This window comes from Thunnus thynnus, chromosome 3 (assembly GCF_963924715.1).
Source record: "Thunnus thynnus chromosome 3, fThuThy2.1, whole genome shotgun sequence".
Taxonomy (NCBI): domain Eukaryota; kingdom Metazoa; phylum Chordata; class Actinopteri; order Scombriformes; family Scombridae; genus Thunnus; species Thunnus thynnus.
The window spans coordinates 17738711-17759295 of NC_089519.1; the positions used below are offsets into that span (position 1 = coordinate 17738711).

The 20585-nt window shown below is 40.0% G+C and overlaps 1 protein-coding gene across 1 annotated transcript in view; it reads left to right on the forward strand.

Moving 5' to 3' along the window:
- Positions 1–357: 357 nt before the first annotated feature.
- The window catches only part of vps37c (VPS37C subunit of ESCRT-I), a 28725-nt gene continuing 8497 nt past the window's right edge, over positions 358–20585 (forward strand). Inside the window, exons 1-4 of the mRNA XM_067584507.1 lie at positions 358–1435; positions 1841–1950; positions 11537–11708; positions 18324–18406. Of these exons, the coding sequence (XP_067440608.1) occupies positions 1858–1950; positions 11537–11708; positions 18324–18406 (348 nt within the window). The 5' untranslated portion in view covers positions 358–1435; positions 1841–1857. The remainder of the gene's footprint in view (positions 1436–1840; positions 1951–11536; positions 11709–18323; positions 18407–20585) is intronic.

Consider the following 20585-nt stretch of genomic DNA (forward strand, 5'->3'; position numbering starts at 1 on the left):
TTTAACTTTATCTTGAGATCACTTCTCTACTAGCCACAATTTTATTCAACTGCCAGTCTGCCACCACCACCCAGACATCATGATGTCCTCTGATGTGTCGGTATCCACTGTGGCAACAAGTGCAACAAATCCCAATCATAATAATCATAGTTAGACTGACTGAAGGCCAAACCAATACAGATGTTTTCACATGAAAGTCTCGCGAGTAGCTGATAAATTTGTGCTGACATCCATAAGTTTTCCTTCCAGAATAAGTCTTTCTACCAGAATTTTAAACGTTGTAATGGTGGAAAAACTGCTGAAACAACATTTAGAGAGTACGCAATAAGTTCTAATTACCTAGAAAAAACATGAATACTGCTTCTACTAGTACCACGTAAGTTACTACTACTACATACTACTAACATGAATCATAAAATGTTCATCATTCATGCTGCGTGGATTCTAGGCAAAATGCTAAATGTCTTATAAGAATCAGATCAGCTTCCCGTGGACAACATAAAGTAGTAGGTCAGGCTAATAGTTAGTTAAACCAGACACCACAGACAGTTGTTTTTCAATCTAACCCGGCTTTGTGTCCTATAACTTGACTGAGCGATACTCTGCAGCAGTGGTGGTCCTCCGCCTGTGGAGCAGGGTGATGGATATCTCACCATTGACACAAGTGTTGGAGCACTCTAGTAGCATGAGATGGAACATTATCGTCACATAGGGGTTTCCCTTATATCAGCTGAGCATAGGAACCCACCACTACCCTCCAACATAAAGGGACACCAGAGGCAACGCGAGCCCAGTAGAAATAACTTCCCCTAAATATGTCTGTGAACTGTAAACATTTCAAACGTTCATACTTATGAAACCGGAGTTACAGTCCGTCAGTACTGTTATAGAATATGTTAGTTTTGCCCGAACACCCCCGTAAACCATGAAATGTGGATGCTTCCTAAAATGGCGGCGGTTTCTGTCAGTGAAGAGTGAAACTTTCCTATTTTTAGCAAAAAATTTCCCGTTTTCTGCCATATTCGGTCGGTTGCAGTCGTCTGTTCATTAAAGTAAGCATTATCGGAACACATCGACGTTTGACAGAGATCGTGGGCACCAAGCGGCGTCACTCCGGGCTCCGTTTTTCATCGCCAAATCGCTGGGCTTCCCTCAAAGTTGACGGCGGCTGAGTGCCTGACATTGCGATCATACCGACTGTTGTTGTCATCACACTGCTAAACGCGGAACCATCTGGTGAGATTGGACGTCGGCCGTTTAGCTAGCTAGCTTGCCGACCAAAGTGCGTCGAAAACGCCTCTGCGGCTTTTTGAGCTGGATCCCGTCAGGCAGGTCAGAGCTCCCGTGAACGTGTCCCCTGTCAGTGGAAATAAAGAGGTGGTGTTGGATGTCACCACTAGTCAGTGTCGGGCCAAATCTGGTTTGCTAGCATCGTGTAAGTACCAGTTCATTTTCGCCCGTTTTCTGTTCGGCTACACAGCTTGTTCTGTTTTGTGGCCTACCGTCACTTACCTCGACAAGTCATACAGTATGACTTTAATATGCTAGCTAGCTATTAGCCAAAGGTGTACAAAACATTTTATTATTAATGTTTTATCCCATCTAGCTACTCATTAAAACCCACAGCTGTCTTGTAATCCCTACTTGGTAGCTGTTTTATTCAGGGAACAGCTGTAGGTGATATGTTTTTTTTTAACAAAGGTCTTATAAGAGATTAACTAAGAATTATCAACTCAAGGTTAGTAACATTGAAATCCAGCAGTTAGGCCTCAGACTATCCACTCTATGTTTCCAAACATTGTTTTAAACTCTCTTTTTCCGGGTCCTTTATGATGGACAGCCATCCTGGCAAATCAAATGGAGAAGCTCCAGGACCTGAGCCAATCAGAGCTACAAGAGCTCCTGGACAACCCGGAGAGGGTGGAGTGTATGGCTCTGGAGTCGGACGAGGTAAAGATAATGTTTCACTTTACATTTGGCTTCCATTTTTGAAAGGCAACGTTTCCTGGCTTTCAGGGTGGTTGGCCTCTCAGTTTGAAAGGGCTATGTGAGAGGTTAGGGATTTGATTTAAAAGCTTTAAAACCTGGAAGGGTTTTTGGTTGACCCTCTCAGTGTAAGTGGATTCAAATGACATGAGCAACTCAAACTGTCAAGGTAATGAATTATAGGATTTTATTTTAAAACCCCAATCTGACTGGAGAGTCTGGATGGGTTAAAGAGGAAGAGTGCTTAAGAGGACTTTCACTGTTGGAAAGATGATGATTTCTCAAAACTTGGTCACGTATGAAGTAGAAATGTGCAATTATTTTCATAGTAGATGCCTTATGGCCAGAGAAATTTGAGAAAAAGACTGTAGACTTCCCTTTTGCTCTCAGAGGGGAAATCATCATCATCAACAACCACAATGCGGATGTGACCCCTTCAAAGGCCGCTCCCAGGCTACTCCTACAGTATGGTGATATGTTTATGGAAGGCAGGTGGCAAATTCGTTTCAATGCAGAGTGGCCAGTTAGCAGAGAAAAGTTAGCATTTACCTGCATTATATAACTCTTGACGAATCTTTTGTTCAATTTTTACTGTTTATTTATTCAAGTGTTTTGTTTTTTTTTACTGATGTTTATGATCGCCTCAGTAAATAATTTATAGTAATTTGCTGTTAATTTCCTCGAATAACATTGCATTGAGAAGTTGCAAAAATAGCGATTTCCTATTCAATTGTTTATGAAAAGGCCTGACATACAGATAGCGGCACACCAATACACGTTTACTTAGTATTATTGCAAGAAGCACACATATCACTCTAATTTAGTAGGATATATCCCAATTCAAATGGACTTCGGTTATCACTCATAAATGTATTTGTAGCCAAAGCAGTGTATTTCCAAAAGATAAAACTACAATTAAATGAAGTTGTTTTTTTAAAAGTAATGAAACCAACAGACAGTAGTGTGAATATACTTTGAGCCAGTATTTATTACAACAACTATAATAATCCAACTTGTACATTACCTCATAAACAAGACACAATATATTCTCCTGTGCTGAAACAGCAGAACCGCACTGTGAAGTCTGGCAATGTGAGACTAACCACTCACAACCAGCAAAGTTCATGTTGTACGTCAGAGAATAGAATCTTTGTTTAGACATGGCTGTAGTAAAGACAATCATCAAAAAAAACATAAAACATGAACACACTAATAACACTAAAATGTAAGACAATTGAGGACACAAAATGCGCTGCTACTATAAGTACAATACAGAATATAATAAAAGGTTAATATGATAATAGCAAATAAGAACTCCAGCAGTAATTATAGTGGTAAGATAAAGTGCTAATGTGTGTGGAAACAAGAGGTAGTTTATGGTGTGTGTGTTAGAACTCAGAGCAATTATCGCATATGGCATAAGTGGGAACTTGAACCTGTTTTGCAACTAATGGTTTCAGCTTTCAATGTACTGTGCAGACTAAAATGTTTCACAGAGAATGCTGCTGCTCACCAGTGATGTCACTTGCCACCTCGACATTGTTGCCCAGTTATTTCCTGTTTTGCACATTTACATTTCCTCACCAACAAATCTGTGAGAATGTCAGATTTCATGACGGATCTTTAAAATAAAACCATCAACATTCTGTTAATCTCTGCAGAAAAGACTGTGTTTTGCCCTCAGTGTTCACACGTGCTTCACTTCTTTTGCAGAGGTACACATACAATCTCCACACTTTCTATCTCTTGCCCTTTAACTATGATCTAAGGGTGGAAGTGAACAAAAGTTACCAGCACTCAACAGGCCAACAACTTGATAATAAATATTCAATTTACAATGATATGAAGCTGATTAGCTAACAATAAGCTTACCACAACAAGCAGAGAGGCATGGCCCATGCTGTATTACCAGGATTTTCCACATGAATCATTAACTCTGTGAAAGACTGCAGATTGTGACCGATAGCCCATGGCTGCGGAAACAGAACCAAGACAGTACAGAGTAACTCATTAACAGCTGGCTAATATAGTTACTGGACGTCATAATATATCAGTGGATGGCAATTAGGCTACTGGAACTAGTTTCAGAGATACAGAGAGTATTTGCCAGAGAGCATTTGCTGTTATTGGGGCATTATGGACATGCTATCCCTCCTGTATGGAAATTAGCAAAATGTTCCCATAACAATGATAACAGCTTTTCCAATTTTTGTCTCTCATGTGAACTCACTGTATGTTTCTTACTCTTCTATCTGTTCTCTTTCACATCCTGCATTTTTCCATGATTTATCATGATTCTGCATCAGTTCACAGGAAGTACCTTCTTTATCACTATATCCGGGCATTGTTTTGATGTCCCAATCCCAATATTTTTCTGTCCCTTACCGTAATCAGAATCCTTTAATATTTAATATTAATAGAGTCTGATCTGATACTTATATTTACATAGCTGCAGAAGATATCAGATTCATAAATACTTTATTGATCCCTGGGGGGGGGATGGGTCATGTTACAGTTGCTTACATTCTAGAGTAGAAATATATGTAAGTGTTATACTACAATATTTTATCAACAGTGTAAATAATACTGCCGAGAAATGGGATCTATAAATGTGTTAAAATGCAAGAATGGCACCTTGCGTGTGTCTGAGGGAGCAGCAGCCGTTGTATTGCTACTGGAGGTTGGTTGACACTATGAGTTTTCACAATTATTGGACACTGTGTGAATGGGTAAAATATTATTTCCTGTGTGCAGTGTGTGGCGCTGGAGATGACAGTTTGGAAATTGTGTATACATTTTATGAACTATATGTCATTCAGGCACTAATACATTTACCAGAGAGCAACTGACATGGATATACATTTTTATGAATATTCGACCTTGCATGTAAGAGATAACTATCACTTCCTGTGTCCACTATGTGGCGCTAGAGAACTCCTTCTAATTATACTTCATGTTACTGTATATCATGTGCAGACCACATCATGTAAATTTCATGTAAATCGGATGATGTTTGTCACATAAGGCTGACTTCCTGTTGTCGATAGGTGGCGCTATGACCATGACTCAGTATTGACATTTAGATGTGTTCAGGCCCGGACCCTTGCCGAACATGAGAAATTTGGGGCAGATTGGACAATGTAAAGTGGAGTTACAACAACCTCCTGTTTAATGCCCCAAACTTTTGTTGGGCAAAATTGTCCAGCACGCCACACCAAGGGTGTTCCATGAAAACTAAAAATCTTCACAATTTAGTCTTTAGATGTAACCTACCAAATTTTAAGTCGCTCAAGTTAAATCTCTAGGAGGAGTTCATTAAAGTATAACGCCTGTCAGTGGTTTCACTTTGCAAAAAAAATGCATAGTAGATTGAAAATGGCTGACTTCCTGTTGGACTTATGGTATGGGTCCATGAGGCTTTTTTTAAAGTCTGGAGATAGTACTTTCGTAGTAATTTCGTACAACTAAGTCAAATTTAAAGGTGGGGGCTTGGATTTTGAAATTTTCAAGGGGGCGCCCTCGAGCCATTTTGCCACACCTAAACCAAAGATCCATATCAGATATCAAGTTATGCCACTTGTGTATCCTAAAGGCCTCAAATATGTGTTTTTATATGTGAAAAAATTTGAAAAAACATGTACTATGTTGAGAATGATGAGAGCAATAAACCCACCGAATTTCATGACCATCAAATAAACTTTGTTCCAAAATGGCGCTATGGAGCCCGCTGGCCACGCCTGAGACCAATCACTATAGAAATTTTTGCCAGTTCTGATGTGTGTGCCAGCCTTTGTGAGTTTTAGGTTTACCAAGCATCTCAAAAATGCAATGGCATACTATAATTATAATAATAATAATTGAATAAATAATAATCAGTGCCAGGGACCATTGGGACCCTGGCACTTTTGTGCTCGGGCCCTAATAATCTCTACAAAAACAGCTGACAATCCAGGACATGATGGGGCATCCACCTGCATTGCTGTCAGCTTCTCACCCAGTAGAGCCAGCTGGATAGTGTTGAAAGCACTGGACAAGTAAAAAAACACGACCCTCAGATTGTTCGCCAGCTTGTCCAGGTGGATGTAGGCGCGGCTTAGCAGGTAAATGATGGCATCCCCAACTCCCAGTCGGGGCTGGTAGGTGAAGTGGAGGGTAGGCTTGCCGTGGTCGTTGATGTTACTGGTGTTACACGTCATTACATCCCACATGGAGAATCATATTCTGTACAGATGGGTACTCTTTTAGCAGACTGGGAAGATGATGTACAGCTGAGTGAACAGCTGATCTTCTTCTAATATCCCTGATGATTGAATCTCCCACGATTAATGTAACTGGTGGGAGATACTGTGGCACAGCTGAGCGGACATTTTGATTAGGAGAACATGCTGAGTAGAAACAGTCACCCAGCTCTGTGTATCCAGCTACGTCCAGCACAGTGACTGGGACATGACCAACCGTGCAGCAGGTGGAAGAGGAGGAGGTATGGACAGAGGACAGTCATCTTGTTCCTCCAAAACAGAGAATCTATTCCCCATTTGAACACTGTGAAGTTGGGTCAGGAGATGAGGGTAGCGGTTGGAGCATCTGCCACCTTGTTTTCCCACCCAGGCCACAGTCCATGGCTCTGGCAGGGACCATGGATCAATGGTACGAACAGGAACAGCGCCTGGCAGACACGGAGTGGAACAACTCATCAGCTTTGGCTGTGCCCCCATTTTGGGCCATGGGTCATTGGCCAGGAGAGGAGCAACATCAGATCCAGGGGTAGTGGTGTCCAAGGCAAGTCAATCAATCAATCAATCATTTTTTATTTATACAGCGCCAAATCACAACAAAAGTCATTTCAGGGCACTTTTCATTTACAGAGACCCAACAATTTCCCCATGAGCAAGCACTTGGCGACAGTGGTAAGGAAAAACTCCCCTTTAACGGGTAGAAACCTCAAGCAGAACCTGGCTCTTAGTGGGTGGCCATCTGCCTTGACCGGTTGGGTTGAGAGAGAGAAAGAAAGGGGAGAAGGGAAGGGGGGGCAACAATCATAACTAACAATAACAGTAGCAATAGCCGGGGAAGGACACCAACAGGACTGCGAAGGGCACAGCTTATGCAGCTGATTTGGGAACTGACTGGAGGCATTTTTCCGAGTTTGAGGCATCTGCAGTCCCTGTTAAAAAAAGGTTAGCTCCCAAAGCTAAAAACAAACTGGTTGTGCTAGCCTCGACAGGCAGTCCAGACCGGGAATGTAAAACTTAAAGAACACAGATAAACAGAACAACAACAACAAAAGATACATGACTAGCAACAGCAAACAGCAGTGACAACTGGAGAGGGACATCCCCACAGCCACGGGCCAGAGTCCGGTCCCTGCGGTTTCCTGCAGATGAGAAAGCACCAAGAACTCCGGGGAAGAAGTCAAGTCAGTAACATGCAGTAATGATATATGAATACATACAGATGGAGAGGAGGAGAGAAGAGTTCAGTGCATCAAGGGAAGTCCTCTGGCAGTCTAGGCCTATAGCAGCGTAACTAAGGGCTGGTCCAAGGCGAGCTTGGTCGGCCCTAACTATAAGCTTTATCAAAAAGGAAAGTTTAAGCCTACTTTTAAACGTAGAGGGGGTGTCTGCCCCCGGACTGAATCTGGAAGATGGTTCGACAGGACAGGAGCCTGATAGCTGAAGGCTCTGCCTCTGATTCTACTTTTGGAGACTGTAGGAATCACAAGTAGGCCTGCATTCTGGGAGTGCAGTGTTCTAGTGGGGTAATAGGATACTATGAGCACTTTAAGATATAGTGGTGCCCGATCATTAAGAGCTTCTAGAGAGTCTAACTTTTGCCTTCATGGATGATTCATCGTTAACGTGTACAAACTGAAATCGATGTGATAAATAAATAGGACTTAAACCAGCTTAATGCAGTTCCTTTAATGCCAATTAAATTTTCCACTCTCTGTAATAGGATTTGATGATCAACTGTGTTGGATGCGGCGCTAAGATCTAACAAGACACGCACAGAGAGAAGTCCCCTGTCCGATGCAGCTAGGAGGTCATTAGTAATTTTCACCAGTGCTGTCGCTGTGTTATGATGAGCTCTAAATCCAGACTGAAAATCCTCAAATAAACTATTGTTATGTAGAAAGTCACATAACTGATTAGAGACTGCTTTCTCAAGGATCTTAGACAGAAATGGAAAGTTAGATATAGGTCTATAGTTGGCTAAGATGCCTGAATCAAGAGTAGGCTTCTTAAGAAGAGGTTTAATTACAGCTACTTTAAAGGACTGTGGTACATAGCCTGTTACTAAAGACAGATTGATCATATCTAGTAAAGAAGTGCTAATTAAGGGCAAGACTTCCTTAAGCAGCCTAGTTGGGATTGGGTCTAAGAGACAGGTTGATGGTTTAGATGAACAAATCATTGAGGTTAATTCAGAAAGGTCAGTTGGAAAAAAAACATTCCAAATATATGTCAGGTTTCACAGCTGCTTCTAAGGTTCCTGTGTTTGTGGATAAATTGGTGCCTGTTGAGGGCAGAAGGTGATGAATTTTGTCTCTGATAGAATTTTATCATTAAAGAAGCTCATGAAGTCGTTGCTACCGAGAGCCACTGGGATACACATATCAATAGAGTTATGACTCTTTGTCAGCCTGGCCAAAGTGCTGAAAAGGAACCTAGGGCTGTTTTTATTCTCCTCTATTAATGCTGAGTAATAGGCGGCTCTGGCATTACAGAGGGCCTTCCTATATGTAAGACTATCCTGCCAGACTAAGCGAGATTCTTCTAGTTTGGTGGAACGCCAAATCCTTTCCAATTTTCGCGATATTTGCTTTAATTTACGGGTTTGGGAGTTAAACCATGGAGCTAACTTCTTATGTTTTTATGTTTTATTATTTTCCTTTTTAAAGGGTTAATGGAGTCAAGTATTGTTTGCAGTGAGCCTGTGGCACTATCAAGATTATTAATATGGGAGGGACTAAAATTAACATAAGTCGTCTGTAGAATTGAGATATAGCACTGAGTTCAATACTGATGGAATTGCTTCCTTAAATGTAGCTACAACACTATCAGACAGACATCTAGTGAAGGCATTTTTGTCTAATCGCGTGTGATCCAGTAACAGGAATTCAAGTTATCAAGTAGTGGTCTGATAAAATAGGATTTTGTGGAAAAACTATCAAATGTTCAAATTCGATGCAGTAAGTCAGCACAAGATCAAGGGTGTGGTTGTGACAGTGAGTGGGTTTATTCACACACTTCATGACACACTTTGTTACGAAGGGCTCTATTACAGATTACTACATTGTGGTATCTCTATATAAAGCGAGGAATCTCTCTCTGTCTGTATGTATGTTTGTCCTTCACATATCTCGAGAACTGTTCATCTGATCTACTTCACACTTGCCGGGTGCATTCCTGGGGATACAAGGGAGTGCATTGTCGAAATTTGGTGCATTTTGGACATGCGACACGTTTAATATTAATGAACTTGAAATAAACAAGCAAACAGTCAGCTACTCCTCTCTGCAGCAGCGGGTGGGGCTCCTGGGCTCTGCTACTGCATGTCATGGTCAGAGCTGTACAACCCTGCCATGAGAGAGAGGAAGAGATGACATCTCTCTTCATTTGATAACATTAAAAGTTGTGCTTTGTTGTGGGTTTCCTGACTCATTTTTTAAAAAAAAAGAGAGAGAGAGAGGGTGAGCAAACTGAGAGCTGAGGGGGAGCAGCTGTGTGAGGCAGAAGTTGCTGCAGCGACATATAATAATAATAATAATAATAATAATGAGAAGAAGACAAACAGAGCAAGGTCATTTAAACGGGCCAGAGGTCATTTGGCATTTTGTCCCATAGCTCTTAAACTATCCAGCTGTCTGATCCTGCAGTTATCCACAGGTAAAATGTTTTTTTTAAATGTTAAATCGCGGTGTAACCGGAGCCATTACTGAACCTCCTGTCCAACTGCAGCTCTGCAGCGGGCGGAGCTGCTCCAGCAGTGGACCTGTCGGCTGCAATGCAGCTCTGCCGAAACTTGCATTTAGGTTCCGCAGTGGACAGGTCCTGGACCTGTAGTCTGAACTTCTCTGCTGCAGAGCAGCTCTGCCTAAACGCCAGTTTCAGCGGAGCAGGTTCAGTTTCAGTGGAGCTGCTCTGCAGCAGACAGCTTCAGCTGACAGACAAGACAGACAGTTTCGACAGAGTTCTGGCTGTTCAACGTTTTTATACAAGATTTTACCAGCTGATAACTGCAGGAACAGAAAGCTGGAGAGTTGAAGAGCTGCATGGCGAGAAGTGAGGAGGATTTCTGTTGTTTTTGTGGCTTCCAGTCGCTTTTCCTCCCGCAGACAGTCACAGAAGGAGAGACCCCCTCCAGCTGGCCAGCACCGCTGTAGCTGCTGTTATCTGCTGAAGCTAAAACTGTCTCTCTCAATCAGTATATATATTTAAATGACTGTGGGGCTAGGGGTGGTGGCCATTATCATTCTTCCATTTATATAAATTTCATAACTTAAAGAACTCCCAAACGGTCGACTCTACGTCACCATTAGCCCTGACACTGACCAGTCTCACACCAACACTGCTTTCCAAACACCAATCAGAGTAAACCAAATTATACTGCAATGTAAAGAAATCAATCTGGAACATTGGAAAGGAGAAACTAAAAGCCAAAGTAGAGTCGAATGTTATCTGGCCCTAAAAAGAGATTATGAACAGGCAGAATATATTTCTATTGTCAGAGATAGGAAACAGAGATAGATCCTAACCAAGTGCAGGCTCAGTGACCACAAATTGGCAATTGAAAAAGGATGACACAAAAAATTGTGACAACCAAAAGAAAACGGAATATGTGGTCACTTTTCAATAGGTGAGGCTGAGACAGAGATGCTCTTCCTCCTACAATGTAAAACATTCAATGAAATAAGGAACATCTACCTTAAGTGGTTCAACGCTAAACACTATTTCAGATTTCAAAGAACTTAAGCTCTCAAAATTAAAAGTAATCCTAGGAGAGGGAGACAGGGCATATCTTGCTGCTTAACCCTAACCCTAACAAATACATGCATAAGATATAATATACTAAATATAATTAATATATATCACTGTTAATGTTATATTAATGTTATTTTGTTTCATCGACACTTTATGCTTTGGCAATGTTGTTGTTGTGACATTCATGCCAGCAAAGAAGTTTCTTGTGCATATGCCCTATGCACAGGGCATGTGCAGAGATTACGAGATTGTAATTTTTACTCACACACTGTGTTTGTAAATTATTTTGCCGGTTCACACATCTGTTTTTAGGGGCACATGTGAGTGAAATACTTGCACTGTAGTGCTTTGCTCTATGTGTGACTTCATGTGTGGTTGAGTGACACATGAACTTGATACCATGTGATATTGTCACATATAGGTTTTCAGGTTCAATACTCAGCTGTACTTCCCACAGAACAATATTTTCACTGCAAAAATCTAGCCTAATCATCATCTCTCTGCTTTTAGTGGCAACCACTATGTTGCTGTTGCTGTTGTCTGACATACGTCTTTTTCCTCCTCAGATCCAGAACATCCAGCTGGAGAGAGAGATGGCACTGGCATCAAATCGCAGTCTGGCAGAGCAAAACCTGGACATGAAGCCTCGTCTGGAGTCACAGAAGGAGGTACTTGTGGAGAAATACAGTCAGCTCGAGGCCGTCAGAGAAACCTACAGACAACGCTGCTCCGTGAGAGGTAGGAGGGAGGGAAGAACAATGGGTGGATGAATACTGGAGATGGAGACTTTCAGCCAGTGACTCATGAGCAGTGATCATGTCCAACTGTTGACAAGTTTTGATACTGTGTCATACTCTGGAAATGTCACAACAAATAAAATGTTAAAACGTTTTTACCATGATGTACCGGAAATTAGGGAAGCCTTAATGCTGATTACTCAGTGTTAGGACAATTGATATTATTACTCAGTATTAAGTTGACAGTGTTAACTGAAAGGGAAAATTCCCAGACTGACAAATGATCAACAATGTGAGCAGCTGCTGAACTATACAAACAGGTCACCTCATCTTATAGGAAAATTAAAGTTGTCCATCTTGATGTTGATTCAAAGACAGACAAGAACGGCCCTGCAGACAGCAGACACACTGACACACACATCTCGCATGGTTTGTTCTAAAACCTGAACTCACGACTGGTTGCAAGTCTTTTAAAATGCAAGCTGTAGCTTGAGGCTGCAGTCAGAGATATCAGCTTCTTCACAAGGGTTGCTGCTGTGCAGTCCTTTGTGATGTGTTGTCTGGTGATACATAATTGATACGCTATTATTGCTTTTTGGAATTTTTGTCATAATTTGCTGTTTTGAGTATTATGATCAAACTTCTTATGCATATTAAACAGATTAGAGCAGGTTAGAGCACTCACAATCATAGAGAGCTGAAGTCCTGACATCACTTCCTGTCTAACCTCTGTTCCACTACCTTCTATAACTAAAGGCGAGTTCAGCATTACATCAGTCTTTGAGATTACTTTTCATTTTCTAGCTATTAGAAGTTGAAACCTTCTTGATTTTAATTAGTTAAACCATGATTTCTTTGTGAACTCCCATGAAAATGTACCAGCGGGGGTACTTAAATCTTCATAACTTGTTTTTGTCTATATCCAAAAACTTGTGTTTACTCCTCTCTGTCCTGTCTTACTACAGACATGTCTGAACTAGCCATGACCTCTCAATTCACCCATGGACTAGCCTCTTTTATCAAGCTCACATTTAAATTGTGATGGTCTTTGGGCTCTTGGGAAATTATGTTTGTTAAAGGCAACTAAAAATGGAAATATTAAACAACCATATATGATTGTTTTTTAAAATACCACCCATGTCTTAACATATGGAGTGACCAGCACAATATACTGTTGAGACAGGCTGTGTTCCAAGGCTGGATTTTTTACTTATTTATGTTATTACAAATGTCAGTGAATGAATGAGGTGTTCTTACCTGTGGAACAGGACCTGGAAGTTCCAGTTTGACTTCACCTCTCTATTTATCCCATCCATAGTTGGTTCAAAATTTGTAATGGATGAAGAGTTCATTTCTCTCTGGATACCAAACCCTGACATATACTGTAACTGTACTGCCAATAGTTGGGTTTACACAAAGTTCTGAATTTACCTTTTAAATGAGAAAAAAAAGAAACAAGGAACAAATTATTTTAAATTTTTTATAATTTTCTATCACAATATTGTGATACAGTACTATATGGCAATAAAAGTAAAGTGAGGATGCTTTCAAAAATATTGCCATGAATAGTTTTTATTTATCAGTTAATTATCTATCTATCTATATATATATATATATATATATATATATATATATATAATTCTAAATGAAATCAACACTTGGTGTGAGCAGCTCTGCCTTTAAAACAGCAGCAGTTCTCCTTGGTACACCTTCACACAGTCTTTCAGGTACTTGGCAGATAGGTTGTTCCTGCATCTTGGGGAAGTTGCCACAGTTCTTGTATTGTGGATTTAGGCGTCTCAGCTGCTTCTGTCTCTCATATAATCCCAGACTGACTCCATGATGTTGAGATCAAGGCTCTGTGTGGGTCATACCATCTGTTACAGGACTCCTTGTTCCTCTTGTAGCTGAAGATAGTTCTTTATGACTCTGGCTGGATGTTTAGGGTCGTTGTCATGCTGCAGAATAAACTTGGGACCAATCAGAATCCTCCTTGATGATATTGCATTACGGATAAGAATCAAAACATCTAAAGTGTTTAAACCTTTTACACAGTACTGTATCATCACACTGATAAATCGCTGCATCACACTGATAAAAAAAAAAATCATAAAATTCCAGTATTGCCATAAAGCTGTAACTAAACTTCTGTAATCTAAAAAATATGCAATATAAGTGCAGCACATGTGTCTAATCTGCAAACAAGGAAAAACAATGTGTCAAACTGTTTCCTGTACGACACACTGACACATGACGTGAGACAGTTTGATCACATATTGTAAATCAAGGCTAGACGGTTGTCTTTAAAAACCAGAAGGATCATTCCGGGTCAAATCAGATAAGATTGTTGCAGCACCGTTTCAACAGTAGCGCAAGATTTCTCCCACTCCCTCAAATATATGTGTAACATCAACGTAAACATTAACAGCTAACCCATTAGTTTACATTAGCTAACAGTTAACATTATGTGATCAGCACAGGCAGCACAAGTATTAATACACGTTGTGATTTAAAGTTAGACACACACTCTCCTAACAAGCTCTTGGAAATGGTCAAAAATTATTTTCTCTGGCAGTTAGTATTTATAAGACTGCCTGCGTCACCTGTCTGTGACAGTGGCAGCTTGTAACATTAGTAGTAGTGGAGATGTCAGAAGATGCTTTGGACTCGTTTTCACTCGTCATGAATTTGGTTCCTTCGTGGCAGAAAAACACGTTACACAGTCCTTCAGACACTCCTGCAGGTTAAACGGGACTAACCAAACACTTTTAGGACTGACTGACTCACACACACTCACTATAAACAGACTTTAAGACACTCGCTAGTCTAGCAACATTAATGCTGCAAACAACCCATAATGCAACACTCCGTGTAGAAGTCGGTTTTACACATAGACTGTATAAAAATTAGGGGTGCACGATTCAGGAAAACTCACGTTTCGATACGATTCTGATTCTTGGGATCACGATTCGATTCACAATCGATTTGCAATTCAAAACGATTCACGATTCAAAATAGATTTGATTCTTGATTCAAAATCAATTCTCAATTCAATACATTCATAGATTTGATTCTAGATTGATGTTTTAGGCAACTCTTTCCATTTGACTGCAGCAGACACTTTTGTAGGTCTCAAATATAAAAGATCACACTGAATCACTCAGTCAATAGGAAACCAAGGCAGCTCTGAGACAAAGGGTCAAATGAATACTTAACACAAAAATAAAAATGATTACAAAGATAAACTGCTTAGTGCAAAACAAATGATAACTTCAATTCATACTTCAAATAACAAAATCAAACAAACAATAGCTGCCTGCTACATTTAGCTGCAAAGTGCAAACAAGAAAATTGATCAAATTGGTCAAATTGATCACTATAAGCAGATGATTATTATAACCGATTTTGTTTCTTTTTCTTAATTTCTCATGCAGAGAACTATCTAATTGACATTTGTATATTTATTACATGAATATAATGTAATGAAATGTGCAGTTTCACTATTTGCTGAATTTTATTGACTGTTTCAAAATACAGAACAGCTGTTTTAAACGCTGTTGTTTCGCTGCTACATCTCGTTGGCTCATTTTTGGCAGTTTGTCATAAGCTTCAAGGAGACGACGTTTTTCACTGAGATAAAATGACTTTCTCATTCCCGTCCTCAGGTAACCAGCTGGCAGCAGACAGTTGAGTGTTGTGCATTAAGCTGGGGGGTGGGGGCCGCAGTGAGAAAGTTGAACCAGAATCAACTTTTGGAGAAACACAACCTGTAACGCTGTACAACCCAGCCATGAGGGAAGACAAAAACATTACTAGAAAGAGGGGAGAACATTTGTCTTCGTTTGATAACATAAAAAGTAAGAGTTGGGTCTGGGCAAAAACCCGCGCGGCATCATTGCACCATCTATGGGATTTAGCGAGCTAATTCATGTCAGGAAAAAATGGAAAACAGCGTTGTGGCAAGACTGAAAAATGTGAATCGACTCTTGGAATTTCTGAATCGATTCTGAATCGACAGAGATAGAATCGCGGTTCTTATTTGAATCGATTTTTTGCACACCCCTAATAAAAATACACTGGTACTTTATCTGTTGAAAAAGAAGATCTGATGTTGTGAACAGGCCGTTAGTGGAGTGTGTATGCAAATTAACCTGTAGACCGACATGCGTAACTGGTCAAAAGTATTCTCAGCAGTTAACCGTTGACATTCTAACCTGGATATTGCTGATTATATATGATATTCAAATGAATTTTGATCACTCTTACCCATTTATAGACTTTATTTTATCATTAAAATATAACAATAGCAATTAATATATTGAATTGTTCACATTTTTAAAAAATCAATCAGACAGCATTTTGTTGAAAAGTCAAACATTCAGTGTATAGTTTTAATAAACTCATTACTGTTTTTCAATACACTGACTACTAATTGTTGATTGTATACTGTTTTGTCTTCATACAATGTAATTATCACTTATTGATATTGCAACATTGGTTTTGGCCTTGGTACCCTACATTTTGGCTGTGATGCCCTAATAAATTTGTATTTATCAGAGGCCAAAGTAGCCTTTGAGAGTGTTTAAAAATTTAAAAAATATCAAGGGTCAAAAAAAATATGAAACACTGGAATTGAACACATAATATTTTACAAGCCTTAGTTTTGGGACCCAAACATTGTATACACAAATTTTGAACAAAATCTGAGACGGTGTTGCAACCACTTTCCTGGATGCTGTCTGATTTGACACGAAATGACCCAGAATGAATTCTTCACAATGCACTTGCTAAAGTTGGCCTTGCAATTGCAGTAGTATCATTGTTTTATTGTTAAACATTACTATAGATGTCAGGGAAGAGTTCAACTATTAATCCAGTGAGATGGCAAAGTTAATCAGACAGATTTTATTGATTTTTGTAATCTATGAAGTAACATTTCTTCCAAACCTGATGTATCAGTGTGAGACTGTGGTGCTTTTGTCTGTCTCATATCTCTCTCATGAGACTGTTGATCAAACAGAAAAGCAGGCATTACTTTGAGCTCTGATAACTTGTGATGGACATTATTTAGTTCTTTGACAAATATTGGAGTAGAAGATTAATCGGGGAATGTCAAGTAGCAGGCAGCGTGACAGATGGGTGTGGTCAAGTTGGAACAGTAACCAGTAACCTGGCTGTTGGACCAGTAACCTCACCGAACAATGGTGTCATAGTACACTGACCACACTCTACCACTTCACCACAGCAGGATGAGAACATGAAACACTGCAGGTCAGCTGCTGTTTAGTTGCTCTTTGAGTACCCGAGTGTTTGGGGTAGGGATGTCAATGCTTAACCATTGATCGGTCCACCGAGAATATTTTCAAACAGGTTACGCCTGTCGGTCTATTAGTTAATTTGTATACACACTCCGCTAATGGCTTGACAATTACATGTTCACCACATCAGATATACTTTTTGAATGGATAAAGCACCGGTGTAATACTGACTTCTACACAGAGTGATGCATTATGGTTTGTTTGTAGCATTAATGTTGCTAGGCTAGCGAATATCTTAAAGTCTGTTTATAGTGAGTGTGTGTGAGTCAGTCAGCCCTAGAAGTGGTTAGTCCAGTTTAACCTGGAGGAGTTTCTGAAGGCTTGTGTAACGCGTTTGTCTGCAATGGAGAAAATGAATTCATGACGAGTGAAAAAGAGTCCAAAGCGTCCTCTGATGTCTCTACTGCAGAAACGGAATATGTCAAACTGACAAATACCACTGTCACAGATGATAAGGAGCTCAAATCAACAAACAGGCAGTCACTGCTGGAGATTTTTTTTTTTGCCAATTCCAAGACCCTGGCAGGAGAGTATGTAGGTAACTATACTATGATGTAAGTCACATTCAAAAAGTAATATTATTTTTTCAAAAACAGCTGTTGGGAAGGGAAAGGGGGGGTTGTCTTATAATCAGGGTTGCCCTATATTTCTATTATTATTTAAATTCGTACCTCGAGCCCGAGTATGTGATGCCACTGAGAGCAACTGTGACATTTAAAACACTTTGAGGACCACGTACCGGATAGCTCTCACAAACAAAAGCTACATCACAACTTTTCTTAAAAATTAACTGGTTAGTTACCAGTTAATGGGTGTCGGTCTGTGAAAAGTAAAATCACCCGAAACTAAACCCAAACCCTAGTTACGGTTTTTAAACCTGCAGTGTGGAACTTTAACGTATAAATGAACATCCATTACATTCAAGCCCTTGCCAAACAAGTTCACACAATGCTGATTAAGCCCATCACCACCAGATAAATCTCCCTGTATTTTACAGTATACAGTTTTTAATCTGGTGTCGGGTTTGACATTCCCACACCTTCCCGCAGGATTGTGCAGAGGTGTGGGCATGTCCCTCATGTCCCTCTGTGCATGGTGTAGATGTAGACTGACAGTGGGTCACTCACCATTAAAATTATGTCACCATGCAGTCACCCACATTAGCTGAACCAGTTTTTCCTGAGGTCCATTGTGCTGTGTGTACACATATACATTTATACTGTTCCCTCTCTCTCTTTCTCTCTCTCTCTCTTTCTCCCATGTGTTCTCTATGTCTCTGTCTCTCGCTTTTACCTCAGATGGGATGGTCGGTCAGGTGTCTCCAGAGGCGTTGTTCTCCAGACTACAGAGAGAGGGCAGCAAAACGGAGGCAGAGTCAGAGGTCAGTGCTTAAAGGACCAGTGTGTAGGAATTAGTGACATCTAGTGGTGAGGTTGAAGATTGCAACCAACTTAATACCCCTCTCTTGCAAATTTTTATTGGTATATTTTCAACCTTTGGCTGACAATCCTAGTACAATATTTGAAATTAGTAGACCTTCAGTATTACAAGCAAGCAGTTCCATGAGGTTAAATGTCCAGTCACCTTGTGGTGCCCAAAACATACTCCCAACAAGTATACAGACACAAATGGTAATGCCTGGCTTAAGAACTACGAACATGTGGCACAGCTGTACATACTCAACATGTACAACAGCCAGAAACTCAAACTGGGCTGCTTTGATAGACCAAACAGGAGGTAGCTTCATCCTGTTGTTGACTGCTTTATACATTGGTAGGATAATGAATACGGCAGTAGGTATCATGATGCAGCCTCTTGCTTGTTAAATTCTGAATACATCAGCACCAGTAACGCACTACATGATTTTATGACACTGAGGCAGACGCTTCCTCTCCGAACTGTTCTGCTGTCTGGTTGTTCAGCCTCTAGTTACTGAATGGTTGCTGACATTTAAAATATGGCACTTCTTCATGGGGTTCTGTGTTCAAAAAATAAATAAAGTCTGAAACTCTTTGTTCTAAAAACAATTTAATGTCAGCTGTCTGTAAAACTCTGAAAACTCTTTGTAATGCAGTGAATGAATGTAGAACAGGATGTATTCCTCTTCGCTTACAGATATTTTGATGGATTGTGGACCACCTTCCATCCTATCTTATCTTATGTAGCATTGCTGATTCAACTATATAGTGATACCATGGTTATCATGTTATGTCAGAGGTTTCTAGCCTTCTTTGGCTCAGGACTTCAATTATAGTCTGAAAATCTTTTTGACCCCAGCAATTTAAAATAAAGACATGTCTTTGATATGGGATACGGCTACAGGCAGGGATTTTGATGAAAAGTTTTGAAAGAAGATCTACAGGAATTTCACAACTGTGGAATCACAGTGTCAAACATTGTGTTAACTTGTTAGCTTACTGTGCATCACAGGAAGGGTCACTTTCTTTGCTTTAAATACAGTTGCACAAAATGGCATTCATGGTCCTCCAACATAATTCAAGCTATTACATTTTTATTGGGGGTTTTTTTTGTTTGTTTTTTGTTTCAGACTGGACTCTTCACAGGTTTGTACACCTGCAGCATGGTTTACATTCCATTAAAACCAGCCTCAGTCAATGAACAATGGGCCCATATGAAAATTTTCTTATTTGGCTCTTATAATAAGATATACATTATATTTGTTCTTGTACAAAGCGATAAGAGGAAATTAAGAAAATCCTACGTGGCATTCAACAAACTCTGTTAACTTTTCGTAAATCGCTTGTTTCAGCCTGTTCATGAGGAGGTGTGCATTCGTGACCTGTGATCATTAACATAATCCACACCCCTAAAATGTCCATGCCTCCATGTTCTGATCCATTTGTGGGCATTCACAAAAAGTTCCCAAAGAGTAAAAACAGTGCTCAACTTCAAGTTCTGCTTCCAGAAATCAGAAGACAAACGCATAACAAATTTAGGAGTGACAGTAGGAGACCAGAAACAATTAGAAATTAAAGCTGCAAGCAGCAACATCCGGGCCCTCGCACCTTTGTGCATGTCATGTTTTGCTGCAGTCGAAGGGTTTTATTGTGGGTATGTAGATGTGTTCAGGCCTGGACTCTTATCGGACTTTGCATGAAGGAGTTAAATATCACTTCATGTGACCACATGTTGCACCAGAGAACACACACGAATTATACAACTTCCTGTTTCATGGCGAATCATTGAAGTTCGCTGCATCACCACGGCAATGGCGTTCAATGAAAACTCAAAAATTTGATAACTTTTCATCACAAAGGTCATTAGATGTCACCGACCAAATTTTAATGTCAGTCAGGTTAAATTTATAGGTAGAATTTGTTAAAATACAAGGCATTCAAATGGAAAAAGCTGTGCAAAAATTGCAAAGTAAATGGCTCACTTCCTGTTGGACTTTTTTGTGTGTCTGTATATGACACATGTGCCTACCAAATTTCATTCATCTACTTCAAATTTAAAGGTGGGGGCTTTGACTTTGAAATTTTCTAGGGGGCGCCCTCGAAACATTTTGCCACACCCAAGTCCAAAATCCATATAAGATA